The following is a 23,780-nucleotide window of genomic DNA, read 5'->3' as shown; positions in this document are numbered from 1 at the left end:
CTGTCACTTTTTCCATTGTTTCCCTATCTATTTGCCATGAAGTGATGGGACCAGATGCCATGACCTTAGTTTTCTGAATGCTGAGTTTTAAGCCAACTTTTTCACTCTCCTCTTTCACTTTCATCAAGAGGTTCTTTAGTTCTTCTTCGCTTTCTGCTATAAGTGTGGTGTCATCTGCATATAAAGAAATATAAAGAAAGCTGAACGCCGAAGAATTGATGCTTTTGAACTGTGGTGTTGGAGAAGACTCTTGAGAGTCCCTTGTACAGCAAAGAGATCCAACCAGTCCATCCTAAAGGAAATCAGTCCTGAATATTCATTGGAAGGACTGATGCTGAAGCTGAAACTCCAATACTTTGGCCACCTGATGCGAAGAACTGACTCATTTGTAAAGACCCTGATGCTGGGAAAGATTGAAGGTGGGAGCAGAAGGGGATGACAAAGGATGAGATGGTTGGATGGCATCACCAACTCAATAGACATGAGTTTGAGTAAGCTCCAGGAGTTGGTGATGGACAGGGAAGCCTGGAGTACTGCAGTCCATGGGGTCACAAATAGTCAGACACAACTGAGCGACTGAACTGAACTCTACCCAAATAGTTCATGAGAGGAAATTTCTCTTTATATAAATATTTTAGCTAATAAATGCAGAGGAAATTATAGACTTTAGAATTTTACAAGCCAGGATGAACTAATAAATTCAGGCAGTGATAAACAAAGATGATCGACATCCAAGAAAGACAGTCCAACAAAATGTGCCTGAAGTATTCTTGCAAAAAAAAGTGAACCTAGGTGTGATCCAGCCTTGCTATGAAATTCTTAACTTACAGCAAATACAGGGGCAGAGGAGCTTATTAAGTGACATCATATGCAACCAGTAAAACCAAATGATGCAAAGTTCTACAGGACAAACTAGCTTCTTCAACAAATAAACTGCAAGAAAAACCAACAGAAGCAAAGAGAGAACTTGTATACTAACAGAGACTTCTGAGTCCTATCTATAATAGCAATGTATAAACTTTATTTAGATGTTAATTCACACAAAGGTATAGTTCAACTTTTAATTTTATAGGGGTGATAATAGTGATTATATTTAGGGGTTTTTCTTAATTTTTATTTTTAAAAGATATATATGAAAATATTATGGACCAAATAATGTGATGACTTGTTAGTTTAGATGATTATAGTTTCCAAACTGTGATGGTTAATTTTGTATGTCAAATTGGCTAAGCCCATGCTACTCGGTTTTTTGTCAAACACCAGTCTACATTGCTGTCAATGTATTTTTCAGATATGATCAACATTTAAATCAGAAGACATGGAGAAAAGCAGATTATCCTCCACAGGACAGGGGGGTAAGGCAGGGGAGCAGGGGGCAGGGAGGGGATGTACTCAGTCAGTTAAGAGCCTCAAGAGAAAAGACTGAGGTTCTCCAAGGAAGAAGCAATTCCGCTTCCAGATTTCCTTCGCAACAGAAACTGCAACATCAACTCTTCCCTGGTTCTTTAGCCTGTTGGCGTATGCTACAGATTTCAGATTTGCCAGTTCCACAATCTCAAGAATCAATTCCTTAAAATCAATCAATCTCTTTCCCTTTCTCCATGTAGTCAAACACGCACACACATCCTTTTGGTTCTTTTTCTCTGAAGAATTCTAATACCAAAATTATCTGGAAGAAATGAGAAATGAATAAGGAAACAGATAAAACAAAATTGGCTGTAATTCAACAATTACTAAATTGTTGCTAGTTGACATATTATACTACTGTCTCTATTTTTGTGTCTTCACACATTCTACTTAAAAAATTGGGAAAGCTAAAAAGAAACAAAAAAGCCAAGCCAAAAAAAATGCAAGACTTGTTTTGCTTTTGTTATTTTTTTGTCACAAGGTCTTGAAGGCAGCACAGCATACGGGAAATCAAGGCTGCCTGAGGCATCTGAGGTCCTGACAAGACTCAGAAGAGAGTCTTCCCCGGAAGGGCCTGGCCTTGGTAGTGACTCTTCCCTTGACCTTGAACTTCCAGTCTAATTTAGACTGCACCCTCTCTGTCTACTTTATAGAGGGAAAGAAAAATGCTGTGAGGGAAAAAAGACAGAAATTGAATTTATACTTCAAATTCAAGTTCAGACAAGAAGAAGCTGAGTTTTGCAGCTCGCTATGTTCCATGGGAAATGCTCTGACTCCTGTACAGGAAAATAAGGGGTCAGAGTGAGTTGAAGTCTCCTGCCTTCCTGCCTCCTCCCTGTCCCCCAACTTTACACTTAAAGCTATTATTTCAGGGGAAAAAATCCTCCATGCTTCTGCCCCCATCTCATAGAAGGTCAGGTATGCAAGTGCATGAAAAAAACCTCAAGGTAAATGAGAATTAACAAAGGAAATATAGAGGAATGAGGAGCTGCTGCTTGGGCTGCCTGGGTGTGAGCTGGCTCATGTGTCTGTGAACAGTAAGGTCCCTGAGAAAACCATACACGAGCCTTCCTTAGACAGAAATCTGAAAGGTCCCATGAAAGTATCAGTCACCAGTGTTGACAGCTTTACAAGTTTGTCAGCCAGGTTTTCAGTACCTACCCTTCAGCCCTTGGGTAGGCCTACTTGCCATATTTATCAACAACAACAAAATATAGGATACCAGTGAAATTAGAATTCCAGATGAGCAATTTTTGGCATAAATATATCCCATATATTGCATGTATTACATGAAATTCAAATTTTGCTGGGTATCCTGTGTTTTACCCAGTAACTTATGAAGGTATTTCCATGGAGTAAAGAACATTGCAACAGCTCAGTGTGGAGATTTCTCAAGTAATACTCATGAAGCTAGTGAAGAAACTGTCAGTGAAGTGCCACATGAAAATAAGAAGGAAAAAAAGAAAGAATATTTCTCTCTCCCTAAGAATGAAATCCATTAGCATGTTTCTCTGAGTAAGAGATCTCAGTTGACTTGGCTGTGACTTCTGAGTATATCCAAATGTCTATTTAAACATCCTATGCTTTTCTGAATTACACCGTGGCTATTTCTTAATCAAAAGTGCCCCTGTGCCTCATTTATACAGTAGCTCCATAAAGGAGTTGTTGAAAACTTAACTTTTTTTATTAGCTTTCATGTACTCTCACTTTATAAATTTTTATGTTGCACTAATTCTGGAAAAGATCCTGTATTCCTCTCTTGCTGACAATCTGCTACATACTACATCTTTCAAAAAGATAAATGAAAAGGAAAATGAAGTCTCTTGTTCAGTGATTCCTCATCTAGATAATACTCCCAAAGTGTGTGTGTGTGTGTGTGTGTATGCTTTTCAACCAACTCCTTTGGATCTACTTGGACACACGAGAGGGCCTCAGGGGTTCCACACTGGATGGTCTCTTGAAGTCTATCCAGCTTCTTGACACCACTGTTCAATGTCCCCATCCAGTGTTTCCAGCCCACATCACAGCTGCATAGAAGTCAGACTACAGCCCATCACCATTTAAAAAGAGGCTGCTAACTGGCACTAGGGATACAGAAAGAAAAGGAGATACCACTGTTAATCAGCACATCCATGGCTTACCACTCATTTAAACAATATGCATGGATTAAGGACTTCCCAGATCTTCCCTGGTGGCTCAGACAGTAAAGTGTCTGCCTACAATGTGGGAGACCTGGGTTCGATCCCTGGGTTGGGAAGATCCCCTGGAGAAGGAAATGGCAAACCTCTCCAGGACTCTTGCCTTGGAAATCTCATGGACAGAGGAGCCTGGTTGGCTACAGTCCATGGGGTCGCAAAGAGTCGGACATGACAGAGACTTCACTCACTTCTCATGGACTAGGCACCTGCAAAATCTTACCCTCCCATCCCTTAGGGGTACAAATTACAGTTAGGTTCCTGGTATTAGTAAGAGGAAACTAAGGCTTAGAAAAGACAAAGCTTATTGGAGGTGTCCTTACAGCAAGTTAAATGGCAGAGCTGCGATTTGAACCTAATCTCACTGACTCTGAAATCCATGCTCTTACTGATATGCACCTGCCCTTACACGGAGACAATGAAACTCAGTGTGTGAAGGACAAAGAGGACTCCAGCATGCCTGGCCCAGAGGGCGAGGTGGGGCAGGAGCAGGAATTATGTAAACTGGCTAGAAGTGAGGCTTCAAAGCTTACTTGAGGCCAGCTGCGCATCCTGCTGCAGGCCCTGCTTCTCTGAGGGCTGTCATTATGCAGACAAGGAAAGATAAAGTGTGAAAAGAGAGACAGAGGTGCCCACAGCTCCAGGCATGCTGCTCCTCTGCCAGTATCTGGAAGCTAGTAAAAGCTTTGAAGCAGAGAAATTGCAGTCTAAATGTTATTTCAGGGTGATTAATTTGGTAGGAATGCACAGAAGATATTAAAGGGAGCAAGAGGCTGGAGGCGAGGAAACTGGTTAAGAGGCTATTGCAGACGCTAATTTCCAAGATGAGTCTGACTCAGAACAGGGCAGTGGAACGGGGGTAAAAGAGCAGAAGTGAGTGTTCCCTGCCAAAGGAAGAACTGACAGGCTCTGGGGACCTGCAAAGCTGTGGCTGCGGGTCAGTGATGGTCTGAGGCTGGGACAGACAGAGGAGGAAAGACACTTCCAGAGCCAGTACATGTCCCAGCCCTGAACCCTGACGTACCTGTCTCTTCTGTCTCCTCTCTAGACCACAAGCGCAAAGGAGTCATGGAGTCTCCCTGTGTCTGGCAGCCCCACAGCTTTTCCCCATTGCCAACCACATGCTGCGGGTTTGGTAGACTCAGTAAATATTGACTGGCAGTCTGTTTCTTCCAGCTGGAATGCTGTGTTCCCACCTTTGCCTGGAAATGCCACGGGCAAATGCTTTCCTGGAGGCCCAGCTCAAACACCTCTCCCTCAGAGAGGCGTCCAGTCAATTTAAATTAGATCCTGCTGTTTTCCTCCCAGAGAAACTTCTCTTTACATACTTCTTACAATATGTACTTTTACATTTGTTACTTTTTTATTTTTCACTTTCTGTTGTTGCTTTAGCTGTCAGTGGCAGTTTTCTACTCCCCACTAGGTATAAGCACTGCGAAGTCAGTTTGTCTTTTCACCAGGGAGTCCCCAAAGCCCACAAAACGCTATCCCCTAAGAATAAAATGTAATTTTAAATTGCCAGTAGCTGCATTTTTTAAAAGTAAGAAGAAACTGGTGAAATTAATTTTGATAACATTTTTATTTAACCAAACATATATAAAATGTTATCATTTAAACATATGATCTATAGAAAAAATTATTAATGAGATTAGTTAACATTCCCTTTTTTGCATTAAGTTTTCAACTCACCACATATCTCAGTTGGAATTAGCCAAGCATTCTCTAAACACATGTGACTAGTGGCTGCTATAATGGACTATTAATATAGATCCTTGCAGGATGCTTACATGTACTACTTTCTTAGTACAAAGTTAATTCATGAAAAAAGGAGGTTGGGAAGGGTAGAAAGATGGAGAAAAGCAAGAGAGAAAAAGACAGGGAAGAGAAACTAACCTTTGCTGGGTATTTACTTTCACCTATCAATAAATTGTGTGATTTAATTCTCATATCAACCCTGGAGAGGTAGGTTGAGAACAGTCTATAAATGAGGACACTATCTCTGCCCACATCACATTCTCTTTTGAGCAAAAGAAGCAAGATTCAGAACCAGTCTCCCTTACCCAGCTGTGCTGCGTTACTCACACAAGCCATACCTAACAAGTCTAAACAGGCCCCACTGCTATCTACACTTTCTCCCTGCAGGTAAGACAGCCCAGGGCTCCTGTAAGGTATTATTTTGAATCTCACATACTCTCTCATTTCAAAAGTATAGTCTAACCATTGCAGGCTAATGTGGGAGTGTCTCCTTCATCCTCCAGACATATTTCAGAGGAATTCTTATCCCATTGCAGCCATTAATTGTTGTTGTTGTTCAGTCTCTCAGTTGTGTTCGACTCTTTGTGACACCATGGACTGCAGCATGTCAGGCTTCCCTGTCCTTCACCATCTCCCAGAGCTTGCTCAAACTCACATCCAATATCCAGCCTTGACCTACTGCTTTCCCAATTTGGAACCAGTTCGTTGTTCCATGTCCGGTTCTAACTGTTGCTTCTTGACCTGCATACCAGTTTCTCAGGAGGCAGGTAAGGTGGTTTTGTATTCCCATCTCTTGAAGAATTTTCCAGTTTGTTTTGATCCACATAGTCAAAGGTTTTAGCACAGTCAATGAAGCAGATGTTTTTCTGGAATTCTCTTGCTTTTTCTATGATCCAATGGATGTTGGCAATTTGATCTCTGGAAATATTTCCTACAGACATGTTTCAGAGGAATTCTTATCCCATTGCAGCTGTTCATTAGGACTCTGCTATAACCAAACAACATGATGGCATTTAAAGTTCTCCAAATATTCCAAACTCCCTAACATGCCTCCTTAGCTCTATAGAGTTTTTCTGCTGCCTGGAACCCTTCCTTCCTTCAACCAATAATACACATCCTGCATGACTCAGTTCAAGAAAAAGAGGAGGAAGAAAGAGAACAAAAAAAACTCATCAGTAATCTCATCTCAACCAAGGAATCTCCCTAATTCACTCTGCAAGTGTGTGGAACCCTATTCTGTGTTCAAGACACTCTCACAGAGTTTTTTCTGAATGCCATCATTACATATCTAGGAGCTCCCTCACTACACTGTGAGCTTCTGAAAAGCAAGAACTGTGTCTCTTATCTTTACATCCTCATTGCCCAGCATTTATTGAATGGGTTGTTAAGTAAATAAATGATAGATGGACTGTTGAGCATGCTTAGAGCCCTGTTTGAATATAAGAAGCAATACCTGGTACCACATAGTCTTAAAAGAGGACTAGAGTGCTCTTGCAACATCAGCATCCCAACAGACCAGCTGTCAGGGTATGGTTACAGTGATAGGAGCAGACAGCCTCTACAGAGGACATGGTGATGCCCTCACACATTTCATAAGAGGCAATATTCTAAGCCGGCAGTCCCTAACCTTTTTGGCACCAGGGACTGGTTTGATGGAAGACAATTTTCCCATGAACCACAGTGGGCTGGGAATGGTTTGGGGATGATTCAAACACATTACATTTATTGTTCTCCTCTGAGAATCTAGGAAATTCTATCTTACATGGCTCAGATGGTAAAGAATATGCCTGCAATGCAGGAGACCTGGGTTCAATCCCTGGGTGAGGAAGATCCCCCGGAGAAGGGAGCAACACACTCCAGTACTCTTGTCTGGAGAATTCCAGGGACATAGGAGCCTGGGGTGGGGGTGAGGGGCTACAGTCCATTGGGTCACAAAGAGTCAGACAAAACTGAGCAACTAACACACATGAGAATCGAATCTGCCAACAATCTGACAGGAAGCAGAGCTCAGGCAGTAATGCAAGCAATGGCGAATGACTGTGCATACCGATGAAGCTTCACTCACTCACCCACCACTCACCTCCTGCTATGCCGCCTGTTTCCTACCAGGCCATGGACCAGGAACTCCTGTTCTAAGCTGTGCAGAAGATTTAGCAAAGCTGGGACTAGCCCTTATGTTAGCCTCAGGTTCAGTTCACTTCAGTTGCTCAGTTGTGTCCGACTCTTTGCTATCCCATGGACCACAGCACATTAGGCCGCCCTGTACCTTACCAACTCCTGGAGTTTATGCAAACTCATCTCCATGGAGTCTGTCAGACCAACCAACCATCTCATCCTCTGTTGTCCCCTTCTCCTCCTGCCTTCAATCCTTCCCAGCATCAGGGTGTTCTCCAGTGAGTCAGCTCTTTGCATCAGGTGGCCAAAGTATTGGAGTTTCAGCTTCAACATCAGTCCTTCCAATGAACACCCAGGACTGATCTCCTTTAGGATGGACTGGTATGATCTCCATGCAGTCCAAGGGACTCTCAAGAGTCTTCTCCAATACCACAGTTCAGAAGCATCAATTCTTCGGCGCTCAGCTTTCTTTATAGTTCAACTCTCACATCCATACATGACTACTGGAAAAACCATAGCCTTGACAAGATGGGCCTTTGTTGGCAAAGTAATGTGTCTGCTTTTTAATATGCTATCTAGGTTGGTCATAACTTTCCTTCCAAGGAGTAAGCATCTTTTAATTTCATGGCTGCAGTAACCATCTGCAGTGATTTTGGAGCCCAAAAAAATAAAATCAGCCACTGTTTCCCCATCTATTTCCCATGAAGTGATGGCACCAGATTCCATGATCTTAGTTTTCTGAATGTTGAGCTTTAAGCCAACTTTTTCACTCTCTTCTTTCACTTTCATCATGAGTCTTTTTAGTTCCTCTTCACTTTCTGCCAGAGTGGTGTCATCTGCATATCTGAGGTTATTGATATTTCTCCCAGCAATCTTGATTCCAGCTTGTGCTTCTTCCAGCCCAACGTTTCTCATGATGTACTCTGCATAGAAGTTAAATAAGCAGGGTGACAATACACAGCCTTGATGTACTTCTTTTCCTATTGGGAACCAGTCTGTTGTTCCATGTCCAGTTCTAATTGTTGCTTCTTGACCTGCATATAGGTTTCTCAAGAGGCAGATCAGGTGGTCTGGCATGCCCACCTCTTTCAGAATTTTCCACAGTTTATTGTGATCCACACAGTCAAGGGCTTTGGCATAGTCAATAAAACAGAAATAGATGTTCTTCTGGAACCCTCTTGCTTTTTTGATGATCCAGGAGATGTTGGCAATTTGATCTCTGGTTCTTCTGCCTTTTCTAAATCCAGCTTGTACATCTGGAAGTTCATGGTTCATGTATTGCTGAAGCCTGGCCTGGAGAATTTTGAGCATTACTTTACTAGCATGTGAGATGAGTGTAATTGTGCGGTAGTTTGAACATTCTTTGGCATTGCCTTTCTTTGGGATTGGAATGAAAACTGACCTTTTCCAGTCCTGTGGCCACTGCTGACTTTTCCAAATTTGCTGGCATATTGAGTGCAGCACTTTCACAGCATCATCTTTTAGGATTTGAAATAGCTCCACTGGAATTCCATCACCTCCACTAGCTTTGTTCATAGTGATGCTTTCTAAGGCCCACTTGACTTCACATTCCAGGATGTCTGGCTCTAGGTGAGTGATCACAGCATGGTGATTATCTTGGTTTAGGAAGCTAAAGCTAATCCTTACCACACCTGTTTTCAACAAGATGGGTGGACTTTGATGGGATTAGATCTGGTTGACAGAGTGCCTAAAGAACTAGAGAGGGAGGTCTGTGACATTGTACAGGAAGCAGTGATCAAGACCATACCCAGGAAAAGAAATCCAAAAAGGCAAAATGGTTGTTTGAGGAGGCCTTACAAATAGCTGAGAAAAGAGGAGAAGCTAAAGGCAAAGGAGAAAAGGAAAGCTATACCTATCTGAATGCAAAGTTCCAAAGAACAGCAAGGAGAGATAAGAAAGCCTTCCTCAGTGCTCAATGCAAAGAAATAGAAGAAAAGAATAAAATGGGAAAGACTAGAGATCACTTCAAGAAAATTAGAGATACCAAGGAAACATTTCATGTAAAGATGAGCAAACTGAAAGACAGAAATGGTATGGATCTAACAGAAGCAGAAGATATTAAGAAGAGGTGGCAACAATACACAGAACAACTATATAAAAAAGATCTTCATGACCCAGATAACCACGATGGTGTAATCACTCACCTAGAACCAGACATCCTGGAATGTGAAGTCAAGCAGGCCTTAGGAAGCATCACTAGGAACAAAGCTAGTGGTTATGATGGAATTCCAGCTGAGCTATTTCAAATCCAAAAAGATGATGCTATGAAAGTGTTGCACTCAATATGCCAGAAAATTTGGAAACTTTGGAAGATGGCACACTAGGGTATTACACTATTAAAAAGAACCAAACAACAATACCACACAAGAGTAAGCCCCATGTTCTCAGCAAAGGCACACTCCTGAAAAGCAAACAAATCAAGATGAATGACATGTCATCCCCAAATAGCCCAATTTTCCTCATCCTGAGAAGCAGGTCAGGGTCCAGGGCAGCCTACAACCACTGCCTGGCACTCATCCCCTCGCCTCCAGCATAGAGAAATTAGTCTTAGGAATCAGAAACTTTCATGGAATTTCTCATGAAAACTATCATTATAACATCATGGACCAGCCAGGAAGTGAGGGAGAAGAGGGCTTGATTATCAGGAAGCTGGTGGCTCAGTGGTAACAAATCCGCCTGCCAATGCAGGAGACGTGTGTTCAATCCCTGGGTCAGGAAGATCCCTAGAGAAGGGAATCGCTACCCACTCCAGTATTCTTGCCTGGAAAATTCCAGGGACAGAGAAGCCTGGTGGACTACAGTCCATGGGGACACAAAGAGTTGGACATGACTGAGCAACTGAGCGCACACACAGGTCATTACCCTATGCCCCATACTTACTCACCAGGCACTGTTTGCCTTTTCCTCTTTTTTTCTTGCTCTGCTTGCGGAATCTCAATTTCCAGATTAGGGATGAACCCAGGCCACCGCAGTGAAAGCACAGAGTCCTAACCACTAGGCAACCTAACCACTAGTCCTACCACTAGGGAACTCCCTGCCTTGGTCTTCTTGCAGGCAGATCTGAACCCAGGATTTGACATTGCTGGGCAGGTATCTAACCAGAGAAACACAGCACTGCCTGAGAGAGGACTAGAGGTGTTAGGAAAGCATGGCTTCTAATGAACTCCAACTGAACCAGAAACAATAAATAATCGACAACAAACACCTCCTCCCTCATTACGAGGCTGATCAGAAATACTCTTTATATAAACTGGCTTGGAGGTATCCTGGAGCCAGGGTGCAGGAGCCAAATGTGGCAAGGAGGCTCTGGTCACTCCCCACAAGTGCCAGAACAGGGACTTTGAGTAATAATAATGTGTTAATGTAGGTTTGTCAGAATGTACCTCTCTAGAGTGAGACGTCAATAGTGGAGAGGGCTGTGCATGTTTTGAGGGAGAAGATGTATGGGAACCCACTGTACTTTCTGTTCAATTTTGCTGTAAACCTAAAACTTCTCTAAAAAATAAAATCTATTTTTCAAAAAGGCACTGCAGGTAGATGCCCAAGATAAGTAGCCATGCTTAGTTACTCAGTCATGTCCAACTCTTTGCAATCACATGGACTGTAGCCCACCAGGCTCCTCTGTACACAGGATTCTCCAGGCAAGAATAGTGGAGTATGCTATTGTGCCCTTCTCCTGACCCAGGGGATCTTCCTGACCCAGGGGTTGAAACTGGGTCTCCCGCATTGTAGGTAGATTCTTTACCATCTGAGCCACCAGGGAAGCCAGATTCCCAAGGTATTTGCTTAGTCATTCAGTCGTGTGCAACGCTTCATGACCCTATGCACTGTAGCCCTCCAGGCTCCTCTGTCTGTGGGGATTCTTCAGGCAGGAATACTGGAGTGGGTTGCCATGCCCCCCTCCAGGCAATCTTCCCAACCAAACCAAGGTCACCCACATTGCAGGTGGATTCTTTACCGTCTGAGCCACCAGGGAAGCCCAAGGTACAACAGCACATAAACAACAGAGCAGACAGCATAACTTTCCAGAACCCAGCAGGGGCAGCTAAGAGGGGGCTCCACCAGTTTGTCCTGTGTGTGGCATCTACTAGCATCCTAACATGGTCCTAAAGGAAAACCAAAAATCATATTCTGTGCTCCCAAATCACTCATGATTTCCTGAGCCAAAAGTCATGAAGCCTCACTGAAGCAACAGGAAGGAAGTGGAGGAATCAGGAGATACTCTTGTTTACTGGGAATTGAGTCTAGTACCCTGCACGGGAGCTCTCCTGGTACCTCAACAAAAGCCAACTATATCCAAGCCAGATGAGTCATCCTGTGGCCCTAGCCAGGAAAGGAGTTTCTCTCAAACATGCCAAATTTCACAGTCACTTTTGAAATGTAGGTCAGCCTCTGCAGGATGAGACGAATCTTCATATCCCTAAAGGACAAGAGCCACAGCTGACAAGCCACCAATATGTAGATTTTTTTTTCTCCTTTCAACATCATGTCCTTCACTCTTGTGCTCTCCTCTGAAATCCCTCCGCTGCTGCTACGAAATCCCTCTAGTTTATCCCAAATCTTGCCCTTCTCTGCAACTATAACAAGACAGATGCTAAAACAGTTATTCCTGTGGCCTCACCAAGAAGCAATGAAAGCAACCTGCCCCCCCTCAAAAATCATGACCTGAATGCATCCTCCTCAAAGGGCCTGTATCATGCAGTGTGCATAGCTGTGCCTGCCCCCACCGCTCCACCCCCACCACCACCCTCAGGACCAGACAAGTGGCCACATTTCTACCACCAGACATGAAGGGAAGTAACAAGAAGCTCTGTACCCGAGTAGAGGCTCCCTCCTGTGGGAGCATCCCATCTTGCTGGCTTGTCAGCCCATTCCAAAAGAACTGAAGGTTGCTTACAAAGATTAACAGAGTTGGCAAAATAAAATAAAGAAAATCATAAAAATGGGAAGTTGAGGGGCTTGTTTCTTCTGGATTGGGAGTGAGGAAGACTGGTAGCAATTTAATTGTCTCTAACTTCATTTCTCCCTACCTCAACCTATCTCTTCTTTACTGATCTTACCTGATTCTAGCTCTCTTGTCAAAGTCACCAAAGATCCCAAATTGCTGCATTCAATAGCCAATTCTGTCCTCAGCTTACTTGAGCCACTAGCAGAAATTCAAAGAGTAGATCAGGGCCCTTTGCTGGAAAATACTCTTCCCCTGTTTTTCCTCCTCACTGGTTCCTCCTTCTTTTCTGCTTTCTCCTATCTCACAGGTCCTTAAAATTAGCAAGTCCTCAGGCTCAGTTTTTAGAACTCTTTTCTACCTGCCCTCAGTACTGGGGGATCTCATTCTGCTTCACAGCATGAATACTATATCACCACTCCTAGATTTCTATCTTTAGCTCAGCCTTCACTGCTTAACTCTAGACTCCCATATCCAGCTTCCCACTCAGCATCTCCACTTAAATATCTGAAGTGGAAAAGTAAAGTTGCTCACTTCAAAAAAAAAAAAAAAGTGAGTCACTTGTCCGACTCTTTGCAACCCCATGGACTGTAGCCCTAAGAGGTTCCTCCATCCATGGAATTTTCCAGGCAAGAGTACTGGAGTGGGTTGCCATTTCCTTATGCAGGGGATCTTCATGACCCAAGGATTGAACCCAGGTCTCCCACATTGCAAGCAGATCCTTTTACCATCTGAGCCACCAGGGAAGCTCAGATGTCTGACATACACCTCAAATCCCAAACCATCCAAAACAGATCTCCTAACATCCCTCTCGGACCAGACCTGCTCTAGTTTTCCCCACTCAATGACAACTTCATCTTTCTGGTTACTCGCCCCCACCACAGTTAAGGATGATGTAGAGTCATCCTTAACTCCTTTCTTTCACTTCTTACATCTAACCCACTAGAAAATTCTGCTGGCTCTATCTCCAAAATATTCCCCGGGGCTGTCCACTCTTTACTGCACCCCTGTAAGCACTTTCATATAGGTCTGGGTTATTACAATGGGCTAACTGGACTCTGCTCCCACCTCTGCCCTTCACATTTTTCTCAACATAGGAGCCAGTGTTACTCTATTGAAGTATAAGTTGGGCCCAAGTTTTCACAAGAAACTTCATCAATTCAGTTCAGTTCAGTTGCTCAGTCGTGTCCGACTCTTTGCGACCCCATGAACCACAGCACCTGTGGCCTCCGTGTCCATCACCAACTCCCTGAGTCCACCCAAACCCATGTCCATCGAGTCGGTGATGCCATCCAGCCATCTCATTCTCTGTCGTCCCCTTCTCTTCATAGCCCCAAGTGATGTCACTCCTCCAGCCTCTTCTCATCCTCCCCTCCACGAGCCACACTGGCCTCCCTGTCTCTCCTTGCACACCAGGCTTGCCTCCACCTTACAGCCTTTGCACTTGCTGCTTCTCCTTCTTGAAATGCTCTTCCCCTTATCTCCTCTAAGTCTTTGCTCAAAAACTTTCTCAAGGAGTCTTTCGTGATCATCCTATTGAAAACTACTAAGTGCCTCAAACCCCATCCCCTTTTCTTGCTTTACTTTCCCATAATAATTCCCATCTAAACTACTACGGACTTCCCTGGCTATTTCATTGATTGTGTTGCCCCTCACTCGAACAAAAGCTTCATGGATGTAGGATTATTTTTTCTATTTTTCTTTTCTTCTTAATCTCTGGCTCTAGAACTGTGCTTGGCATATAATAATTTGGTACATAAGTGTTAGATGTCAATGTGAATGAAAAGTTCTTGCTCTTTTACACTAAAGATTACTATAGAAATGGTGAACTAATTTTTGACTGTGTCAAACCAATTCTCCCTTCATAGTCATTCATCATTCTTGGTCTGAGTAGCACCTTGGACTTGAGGCAGAAGGGTTAAGGATTAAGAAACAAAACAAAGCCTTGTTTTAAAGCCTTAAAACAAAGCCTTCATGTCTTAGTTAATGCTGAAAATTTGCCAAATTGAATAAAAAAATCAATAGACCATAACCCGACAAGTTTCTGTCAGTTTTACACACATACACACGTCCAGTTGCACACCAAAAGCAACTAGTAAGGAAACACATTAAAACTTACGACTCTTTTACTTGTACCCACACTCCCCACGGCTCATGAGTGTTGAAGGTGTGTTGTTCAGTAGCTGACAATCCTGGCAGATGCTGCTTTAATGCTTGAGAGAGACAAGCATCTTTCACTAGCATCAACCTTGGAACAGCTCCAGAGAAATCCTTTTTTCTTCCTCCCACTCACATATTTCTCCCTGGGCATGGCACGCATTGCCAGTGGCCTCCATCTCCACTCAACCTACAGAACCCTGGCCCATAACACCCCTTAATTAATGTCATCAGATAAGCAAGACTGAGTATCACTCCACTATGCACACTCTCTGCTTAGCAGAAGACCCTGTCCTTGGCAATCAGGGAAGCACTCCCCAGCCACCGTCAGCAGGTGCTTCTCCAGGTCCTGAGAAGGACTTACAGCCTTTATGCCCACTCTCACCAAGTCTGCCTCCTGACTAATCATTTCTATGAAACTTCTCATCGTCCAACTTAGGTGGCCAGTGTGTAAGCACAGAAAAAGTGGAGGCTTCCACAGGGATAAGGCCCTCCCATGACCCTGCTTTTCTCTCCTGGGCCAGTCCACCAAGCCAGGCTACTCACACCCATTCCCACCCAAGGGAAATAGATAAAAAGCTGCAGGGTACACCCCTCACCTGTGTACAGCCTATGAAGATTAAGAAAACTCAGGAAAGAACATTCACAATCATTGCTGCTGGTTTCGGTATTTGGACCCAGTTGCCAATAAGAATATTTCTTAAATCTTGCTTAAAAAATAAATTTTACACATTTATGTGTAAAATGCACCCATGAAATTGAGGTTGTGCTATCTACCGTAAAACAAAGTAAACCAAGGAGATGTAGAAAATCCTTCTTTTCCAAGTATGGAAGTACCACATGTTGCCCAGACCTGAATCATTCTTTTAATTAGAGGTTCTAAGTCAGTATGGATGGAGAAGTCAATGGCACCCCACTCCAGTACTCTTGCCTGGAAAATCCCATAGACGGAGGAGCCTGGTAGGCTGCAGACCATGGGGTCGCTAAGAGTCGGACACGACTGAGCGACTTCACTTTCACTCTTCCCTTTCATGCATTGGAGAAGGAAATGGCAACCCACTCCAGTGTTCTTGCCTGGAGAATCCCAGGGATGGGGGAGCCTGGTGGGCCGCCGTCTATGGGGTCGCACAGAGTCGGACACGACTGAAGCGACTTAGCAGCAGCAGCAGGAAGTCAGTATGGAAATGCTTTTAGAAAGGGAAAAGAGATCTCTGAGAATCTCCTCTTAAAGGAGGTTAAATATGCCATCAATTAAGATCAAAGAACGGGTAGCAGTTTCATTAGGTGTTTATCTGGATACATAAACTTGGAGGAAGGTGATCAAACAGGTTCTTGATTTTATTTTCTCCCTCTTGTGACACCTGAGTGACCCTAGAAGAATGAGGCAGAAACAGCTAATAGATTTGTACGGCCAAAAACAAAATGAAAATGTGGGGTCCCTTGTTCATAAATTGTTGGGATGTTCACAACAGTGACAGTAGAGCATTAAACCAAGAATGAAGCTCTCTCATCTAAAACTGGACCCTGTACAACTGTACACATTGCATAACCATGAAGCTGGCTCTGAAGATAAAGCATTCCTCTTCTGGTTGTTCAGCAACCTCCATGGCAACTACAGTGGAAAGAGATGCTCTGGGCATCATTCAACCTAGGCAGTGTCTGGAAAGCTCCATGTCCCTATGAAGCGTCACTCCATGCTGGTATGAATTGTACTCACAAACATGGCTGTTTCCTTAGAGATGCAAAAGTTTTCTTATCCGGAGACTAAATAGACATTTCTCCAAAGAAGACATACAATGGCCAATAGGCACAGGAAACCATACTCAACTATTAGATACTCAATTATCAGAGAAATACCAATCAAAACTACAATGAAGTACCACCTCACACTGGTCAGACTATCCATCATTTAAAAGTCTATAAAATAACAAATGCTAGAGAGGATGTGGAGAAAAGGGAACTCTCCTACATTGTTGATGAGAATGTAAATTGGTGCAGCCACTATGGATAATAGTATGGAGGTTACTTAAAAATCTAAAAACAAGTTACCATATGATCCTGCAATCCCACTCATGGGCAATATCCAGAGAAAACTATAATTCAAAAGGACACATGCAGCCCAGTGTTCATAGAAGCACCACTTATAATAGCTAAGATATGGAAACAACCTAAATGTCCATCAACAAATGAATGGATAAAGATGTATTATATATACACACCATGGAATACTAGTGTAGCGTTAGTCATTCAGTCATATCCAACTCTTTGCAACCCAGGGATATTCCCAACCCAGGGATCAAACCTGGGTCTCCTGCGTTGCAAGAAGATTCTTGACCACCTGAACCATCAGGGAAGCCCCAGGGGGAATACTACTACTCAGCCATAAGACTATCATACTAAATGATATGTCAGAAAGAGGAAGACAAGTACCATACGATATTACTTATTGTAGAATCTAAAATATGACACAAACGAACTTCTTTACAAAACAGAAATAGACTCACAGACATAGAAAACAAACTTATGGTTACCACAAGGGAAAGGGAAGGGAGAGATAAATTAGGAATTTGGGATTAGCAGATACAAAGTATTATATATTAATATAAAACAAACAAGGGCCTACTGTATAGGTGTGTGTGTATATATATATACACATATATATGTATACATATACATACATATGTATATATATATACACACACAGACAAAAATGTGTATGTATATATATATATATACATATATACACATAACTGAATCATTTTGCTGTACACTAGAAACTAACACAACATTGTAAATCAACTATACTTCAATTTTTAAAAAAGCTTTCTCCACCAGTAATTGGTATTTATTTATTTAAGATTGGGCCACAATTAACCTAATCAACTGGACTGATCTGAAAAGAGCAATCTTTCAGGGTGGGCCCAGTAAGAGATTTGAGTGCCTGGAGGCAGAAGATTTCCTATAATTTTGGTTAAAGAAGAGATCTCTTTACCCTAACAAGTTGGAAGAGACTTCTTTGTCCATCAGCCATTGGAAATGGTTAGATTTTATAAGAATTAGTTACAAAAAATATGACTCAACCATATGGCTGTTGTTGTTGTTTAGTTGCTAAGTCACGTCCGACTCTTTTGTGACCCCAAGAACTGTAGCCTGATGGGCTCCTCTGTCCATAGGATTTCCCAGGCAAGAATTCTGGAGTGGGTTGCCATTTCCTTCTCCAGGGAGATCTTCCTGATCCAGGGATTGAACTACGTTGCAGGTGAATTCTTTACTACTGAGCCACCTGGGAAGCCCAACCATATGGCTAAGGAAAGTATATTAGTCTTCAAGAAGATTTCTGACAAATGTTTTAGGTTGGGTCAGTTGTTTCTTTTTTCTCTTTCTGTGTTTTTGCTAACTCTCCCTCTTCATGTTGTTCAGGCTCTCACTTGGAATAACCAGCAGGCCCTCCCTTTTCCATCCACCATCACCACCCTCAATCAATATTCACTCATCCTGTGACCAAACGGCCCCTCTAATACATTAATTTCAGAAACGTGGTTAATGATGAGATGGACTAGAGGTGGAGGTGAGCCTAACAGAAGGCCAGTGGAGAAACCTCAATTAAACCAGAGTCTTTCTGCAAAGGATACCACTGCTTTCTCCAATACTAGTCTAATGGCTCTTTCTGTAAGAGTAAGATGCTCAGTGATGTAAACTAACTTGCTAATCATTTCTCCAATGACTTAAAACACCAAAAAATATTCATTCACCTTTATTCTTGCTTTCTTATTGGACATAGACTCAGAATTGCCAGTGATAAATTGCTTCTCAAATCATACCCACAGGAAAAAGAGAAAAGGATGTGTTTCAGTTTGAGTATGATAAAGAAGAAGATACTTCTCAATATTATTTGTTAACTAGAACTTGGAAAAATAAAGGGATTATGTGACAAAAAATGAAGTAGAAATTATATTATTGCAGATTTTCCTGAAATTGTACTTTTCAGGCCTAAGTTCCCTCATTAACAATACTCCATCCCCAAGTCTGGCCATGTGTTTTATGATTCAGCAGTATCAGTGAAGGATGTGTACCAAAAGGAAAATTCAGAGGTTTCACTGTGCTCAGTGTGAGAGTCAACACTGTTTTCCATGAAACTAGAACCACTGTGCTCTAAGTACAGGAGCAGGTGTTTAACACAACAACCCCAATCTTTTCTTTTCAGAAGAACTAATTTCATCCGTGTCAGGATACCTCAAAATCCAAACATCCACCCAGTTGACCTTTCTCTGTTTTTAACTTTTCAAAAATATCTTTCAAGACAGGTAAACAATTCGGTCCTCTTAATTTATATTAAAAAAAAATATTGAATTCAGACCTAGAGACACATACAGACAGAAAGTGAGAGGATAGAAATATATTCCATACAAATGGAAATCAAAAGAAAATCAGAGTGACAATTTTCATATCAGACAAAATAGACCTTAAAATAAAGAATATTATAAGAGATAAAGAAAGACACTACATAATGATCAAGGGATCAATCCAAGAAGATTACATAACAGTTGTCAATATTTATGCACCAACATAGGAGCACATCAATACATAAGGCAAACAGTAATAGGCATAAAAAGGGAAATTGATAGTAACACAATTATAGTAGGGAACTTACTTACACCAAAAGACAGATCATCAAAACAGAAAATTAATAAGGAAACACAAGCCTTAAATAACTCATTAGATCATATGGACCTAATTGATATCTTCAGGACATTCCAACCAGATGCAGAAGAATACACTTTCTTCTAAAGTGTACACGGGACATTTTTCAGGATAGACCACATCTTGGGTCACAAATCAAGCCTCAGTAAATTTAAGAAAAATTGAAATCATATCAAGCATCTTTTCTAACCATAACACTATGAGACTAGATATGAATTACAAGTGATTAAACAATACATTTCTAAATAACAAACAGATTACTGAAGAAATAAAAAGGGAAATCAACAAATTCCTAGAACTGACAACAAAAATGTGATGACCCAAAACCTATAGGATGCAGCAAAAGCAGTTCTAAGAGGGAAGTTTAGAGCAATACATTCCTACCTCAAGAAACAATAAAAACAACAAATAGATAACCTAACTTTACACTTAAAATAACTGGAAAAAGAAGAACAAAAATAACCCCAAACTGGTATAAGGAAAGATAGCTCAAAGATCAGAGCAGAAAGAAATGAAAAAGAAATAAAGGAATCAATAGTAAAGATTAATAAAACTAAAAGCTGGTTCTTTGAGAATATAAACAAAATTGACAAACCATTAGCCAGACTTATCAAGAACAAAAGGGAGAAGAATTAAATCAACAAAATTAGGCATGAAAAAAGAAAGGTTACAACAGACAACACAGAAATACAAAGGATCATAAGAGACTATTATAAGCAACTATATGGCAATAAAATGCACAACCTGGAAGAAATGGACAGATTCTTAGAAAAGTTTAACCTTCTGAGACTGAACCAGAAAAAAATAGAAACTATGAACAAACCAATTGCAAGCACTGAAATCAAAACTGCTATCAAGAATCTCCCCAAAACACAAAAGCCCAGGGCCAGACGGCTTCATAGGTGAATTCTATCAAACATTTAGAGAAGAACTAATCCCTATCCTTCTGAAATTGTTTCCAAAAATTCCAGAGGAAGTAACACTTCCAAATTCATTCTACAAAGCCACCATCACCCTGATACCAAAACCAAACAATGACATCACAAAAAAAGAAAATTGCAGGCCAATATCACCGATGACGGAGAAGGCAATGGCACCCCACTCCAGTACTCATGCCTGGAAAATCCCATGGATGGAGGAGCCTGGAAGGCTGCAGTCCATGGGGTCGCAAAGAGTCAGACACGACTGTGCGACTTCCCTTTCACTTTTCACTTCCATGCATTGGAGAAGGAAATGGCAACCCACTCCAGTGTTCTTGCCTGGAGAATCCCAGGGATGGGGGAGCCTGGTGGGCTGCTGTCTCTGGGGTCGCACAGAGTCAGATACGACTGAAGCGACTTAGCAGTAGCAGCAGCAGCAGCATCACTGATGAACACAGATGTAAAAATTCTCAACAAAATTCTAGCAAAGAAAATTCAACAATACATTAAAAAGATAATGCACCAAGATCAAGTCAGGTTTATCCCCAGGGATGCAAGGATTTTTCAATATACACAAATCAATCAATGTGATACTCTATATTAGCAAATTAAAAGATGAAAACTATGTGATAATCTCAAGAGATGCAGAAAAAGCTTTTGCCATAATTCAGCACCCATTTGTGATAAAAGCTCTTCAAAAAATGGGCATAGAAGGAACCTGTACATAATAAAGGTGATAGACAACAAACCCACAGCAAACATTATTCTCAACAGTGAAAAACTGAAAGCATTCCTTCTAAGATCAAAACTAGACAAGAGTGCCCACTCTCACCACTATTATTCAACACTGTTTATAGCTAGGAACACACATAGCTAGGAAGTCCTAGCTATGGGAATCAGAGAAGAAAAAGAAATAAAAAAGGAATCCAGATTAGAAAAGAAGAAGTAAAATCCTCACTGTTTGCAGATGACATGACACTATACATAGAAAACCCTAAAGACATTACCAAGATATTATAAAGTACTAGAGCTAATCAGTGAATTTAGTAAAGTTGCAGGATATAAAATCCATACCTAAAAATCATTTGCATTACTATACACTAGAAAGAGAAATTAAGTAATCAATCCCATTTACCACTGCAACAAAAACAATAAAATACCAAGGAATAAACCTATCTAAGGAGACAAAAGAACTGTATACAGAAAACTGTAAGACACTGATGAAAGAAATCAAGGATGACATAAACAGATGGGGAGATATTCTATGCTCCTAGATTGGAAGAGTCAATACTGTAAAAATAACTCTACTACCAACTGTAATCTACAGATTCAATGTAATCCCTATCAAGTTACCAATGGCATTTTTCAAAGAACTAGAACAAAAATTTTCACAATTGGTATAGAAACACAAAAGACCCCAAATAGCAAAGCAATCTTGAGAAAAGAATGCAGCTGGAGGAATGCAACCTCCCTGACTTCAGACTATACTACAAAGCTACAGTCATCAAGACAGTATGGTACTGGCACAAAATCAGAAATATAGACCAATGAAACAATATAAAAAGCCAAGAGATGAACCCACACACCTAAAGGCACCTTATCTTTGACAAAGGAGGCAAGAATTTGAATGGGGAAAACAGTCATTTCAATAAATGGTGCTGGGAGAATTGGAAAGCTATGTATAAAAGAATGAAACTAGAATACTTCCTAACACCAATAAACTCAAAATGGATTAAAGACCTAAATGCAGGACCAGAAACTATAAAACTCTTAGAGGAAAACAGACAGAACATTGTATGACATAAATCACAGCAAGATTCTCTATGACCCACCTCCCAGAGTAATGGAAATAAAAACAAAGATAAACAAGTGGGATCTAATTAAACTTAAACACTTTTGCACAGCAAAGGAAACTATAATCAGGTGGAAAGACAACCCTCATAATGGGAGAAAATAATAGTAAATGAAACAACTGACAAAGGGTTAGTTTCTAAAATATACAAGCATCTCATAAAACTCAATACCAGAAAAACAAATAACCCAATCAGAAAGTGGGCAAAAAAACCTAAACAGACATTTCCCCAAAGAAGACATACAGATGGCTAAAAAACATATGAAAAGATGCTCAACATCACTTATTATTAGAGAAATGCAAATCAAAACTACAATGAGATATCACCTCCTACTGGTCAGAATGACTATCATCAAAAAATCCACAAACAGTAAATGCTGGAGGGAGTGCAGAGAAAAGGAAACCTTCTTGCACTATTGGTGGGAATGTAAATTGATTACAGCTACTATGGAAGACAGTATGGAGATTCCTCAAAAAACTGGGAGTAGAACTACCATATGATCCAATAATTCCATTATTAGAATACTGGAGTGGGTTGCCATTTCCTCCTCCAGGGGATCTTTCCAACCAAGGGATCCAACCTGTGTCTCCAGCAGATCCTGCATTGCAGGCAGATTCTTTACCACTGAGCCACCTGGGAAGCCCTAGGCATATACCCTGAGAAAACCAAAATTGAAAAAGGCACATGTACTCCAGTGTTCATTGCAGATCTATATACAATAGTTAGGACATGGGACATATCTGAGTCAGTTCTAATGAGGTGGATGAACCTAAAGCCTATTATACAGAGGGAAGTAAGTCATAAAGAGAAAAACAAATATTATATATTAAAGCATATATATGGAATCTAGAAAGATGGTAGCAAAGAACCTATTTGCAGGGCAGCAATGGAGATGCAGACATAGAGAAGAGACTTATGAACACAGGTGGAGGGTAGAGAGGAAGGGGAAGGTGAGAGGAATGGACAGAGTAACATGGAAGCATGTACACTACCATATGTGAAATAGCTATCTGATGGGAATTTGCTGTATGACTCAGGGAACTCAAACTGGGGCTTCGTAATAACCTAGAGGGGTGGAAAGGGGTTGGAGGTGCGAGGGAGGTTCAAGAGGAAGCGGACATATGTATACCTATGGCTGATTCATCTTGATATACAGCAGAGGCCAACACAATGTTGTGAAGCAACTATCCTTCAATTAAAAATAAATAAATTTATTTTTTTTTAATCTTGAAGAAGGACTTCTAAAGTGGCATGAAAATTTGATTTCCAATCCCCAAAATAATATACACAGAAAACAGGAGGGGAAGAATCCCAACTTAGCCTCTACTGAATCCTGTGCAGTTTCTGGGTAAATGAGGTCCTGGAGAAAGCTGCCAACAGAAGGACAATTATGGGTTTTGGCAGAAGAGCATGAGAGTAGAGGGCAGAGACAAAAGTGGGAGATGGAAGCAGGACTGAGACTGAAGCAACTCAAAGGCTCCTGCCTGCTTCAAGGGTTTCCCATTATCAAGCAGATTCTCATCTCAGGGAAAAATAAACTCCCATCTGAGAGGCAATCAGAATGTAACTGCTTATCAGGGCACAGTACTTTGACCCACTCACTCTACCCTTTCTTACTCATTATCATTCAAGCAGAAATAAATAAAAATAAGCCAAAAGCAGAAAGAGTAAGGATCTAACAGAAGCTGAAGAGATTAAGAAGAGGTGGCAA

At 41.4% G+C, this 23,780-nt stretch overlaps 1 protein-coding gene across 2 annotated transcripts in view; it reads right to left on the bottom strand.

The window, feature by feature from the left end:
• TMEM45A (transmembrane protein 45A) overlaps positions 1-23,780 on the bottom strand; it is a 115,404-nt gene that overhangs the window by 79,544 nt on the left and 12,080 nt on the right. Inside the window, exon 1 of one of the 2 annotated variants that reach the window (XM_027559163.1) lies at positions 4,627-4,693. The exons of the other annotated variant lie outside the window; for it this stretch is intronic. Coding sequence (XP_027414964.1) covers positions 4,627-4,672 — 46 coding nt within the window. The 5' untranslated portion in view covers positions 4,673-4,693. Of the gene's footprint in view, positions 1-4,626; positions 4,694-23,780 lie in introns of those variants that run through there. 2 annotated transcript variants of the gene reach the window in all.

Source organism: Bos indicus x Bos taurus, chromosome 1 (assembly GCF_003369695.1).
Source record: "Bos indicus x Bos taurus breed Angus x Brahman F1 hybrid chromosome 1, Bos_hybrid_MaternalHap_v2.0, whole genome shotgun sequence".
NCBI lineage: Eukaryota > Metazoa > Chordata > Mammalia > Artiodactyla > Bovidae > Bos > Bos indicus x Bos taurus.
The sequence above is the reverse complement of the archived record's forward strand: the minus strand, read 5'-3'. Positions and strand labels throughout refer to the sequence as shown.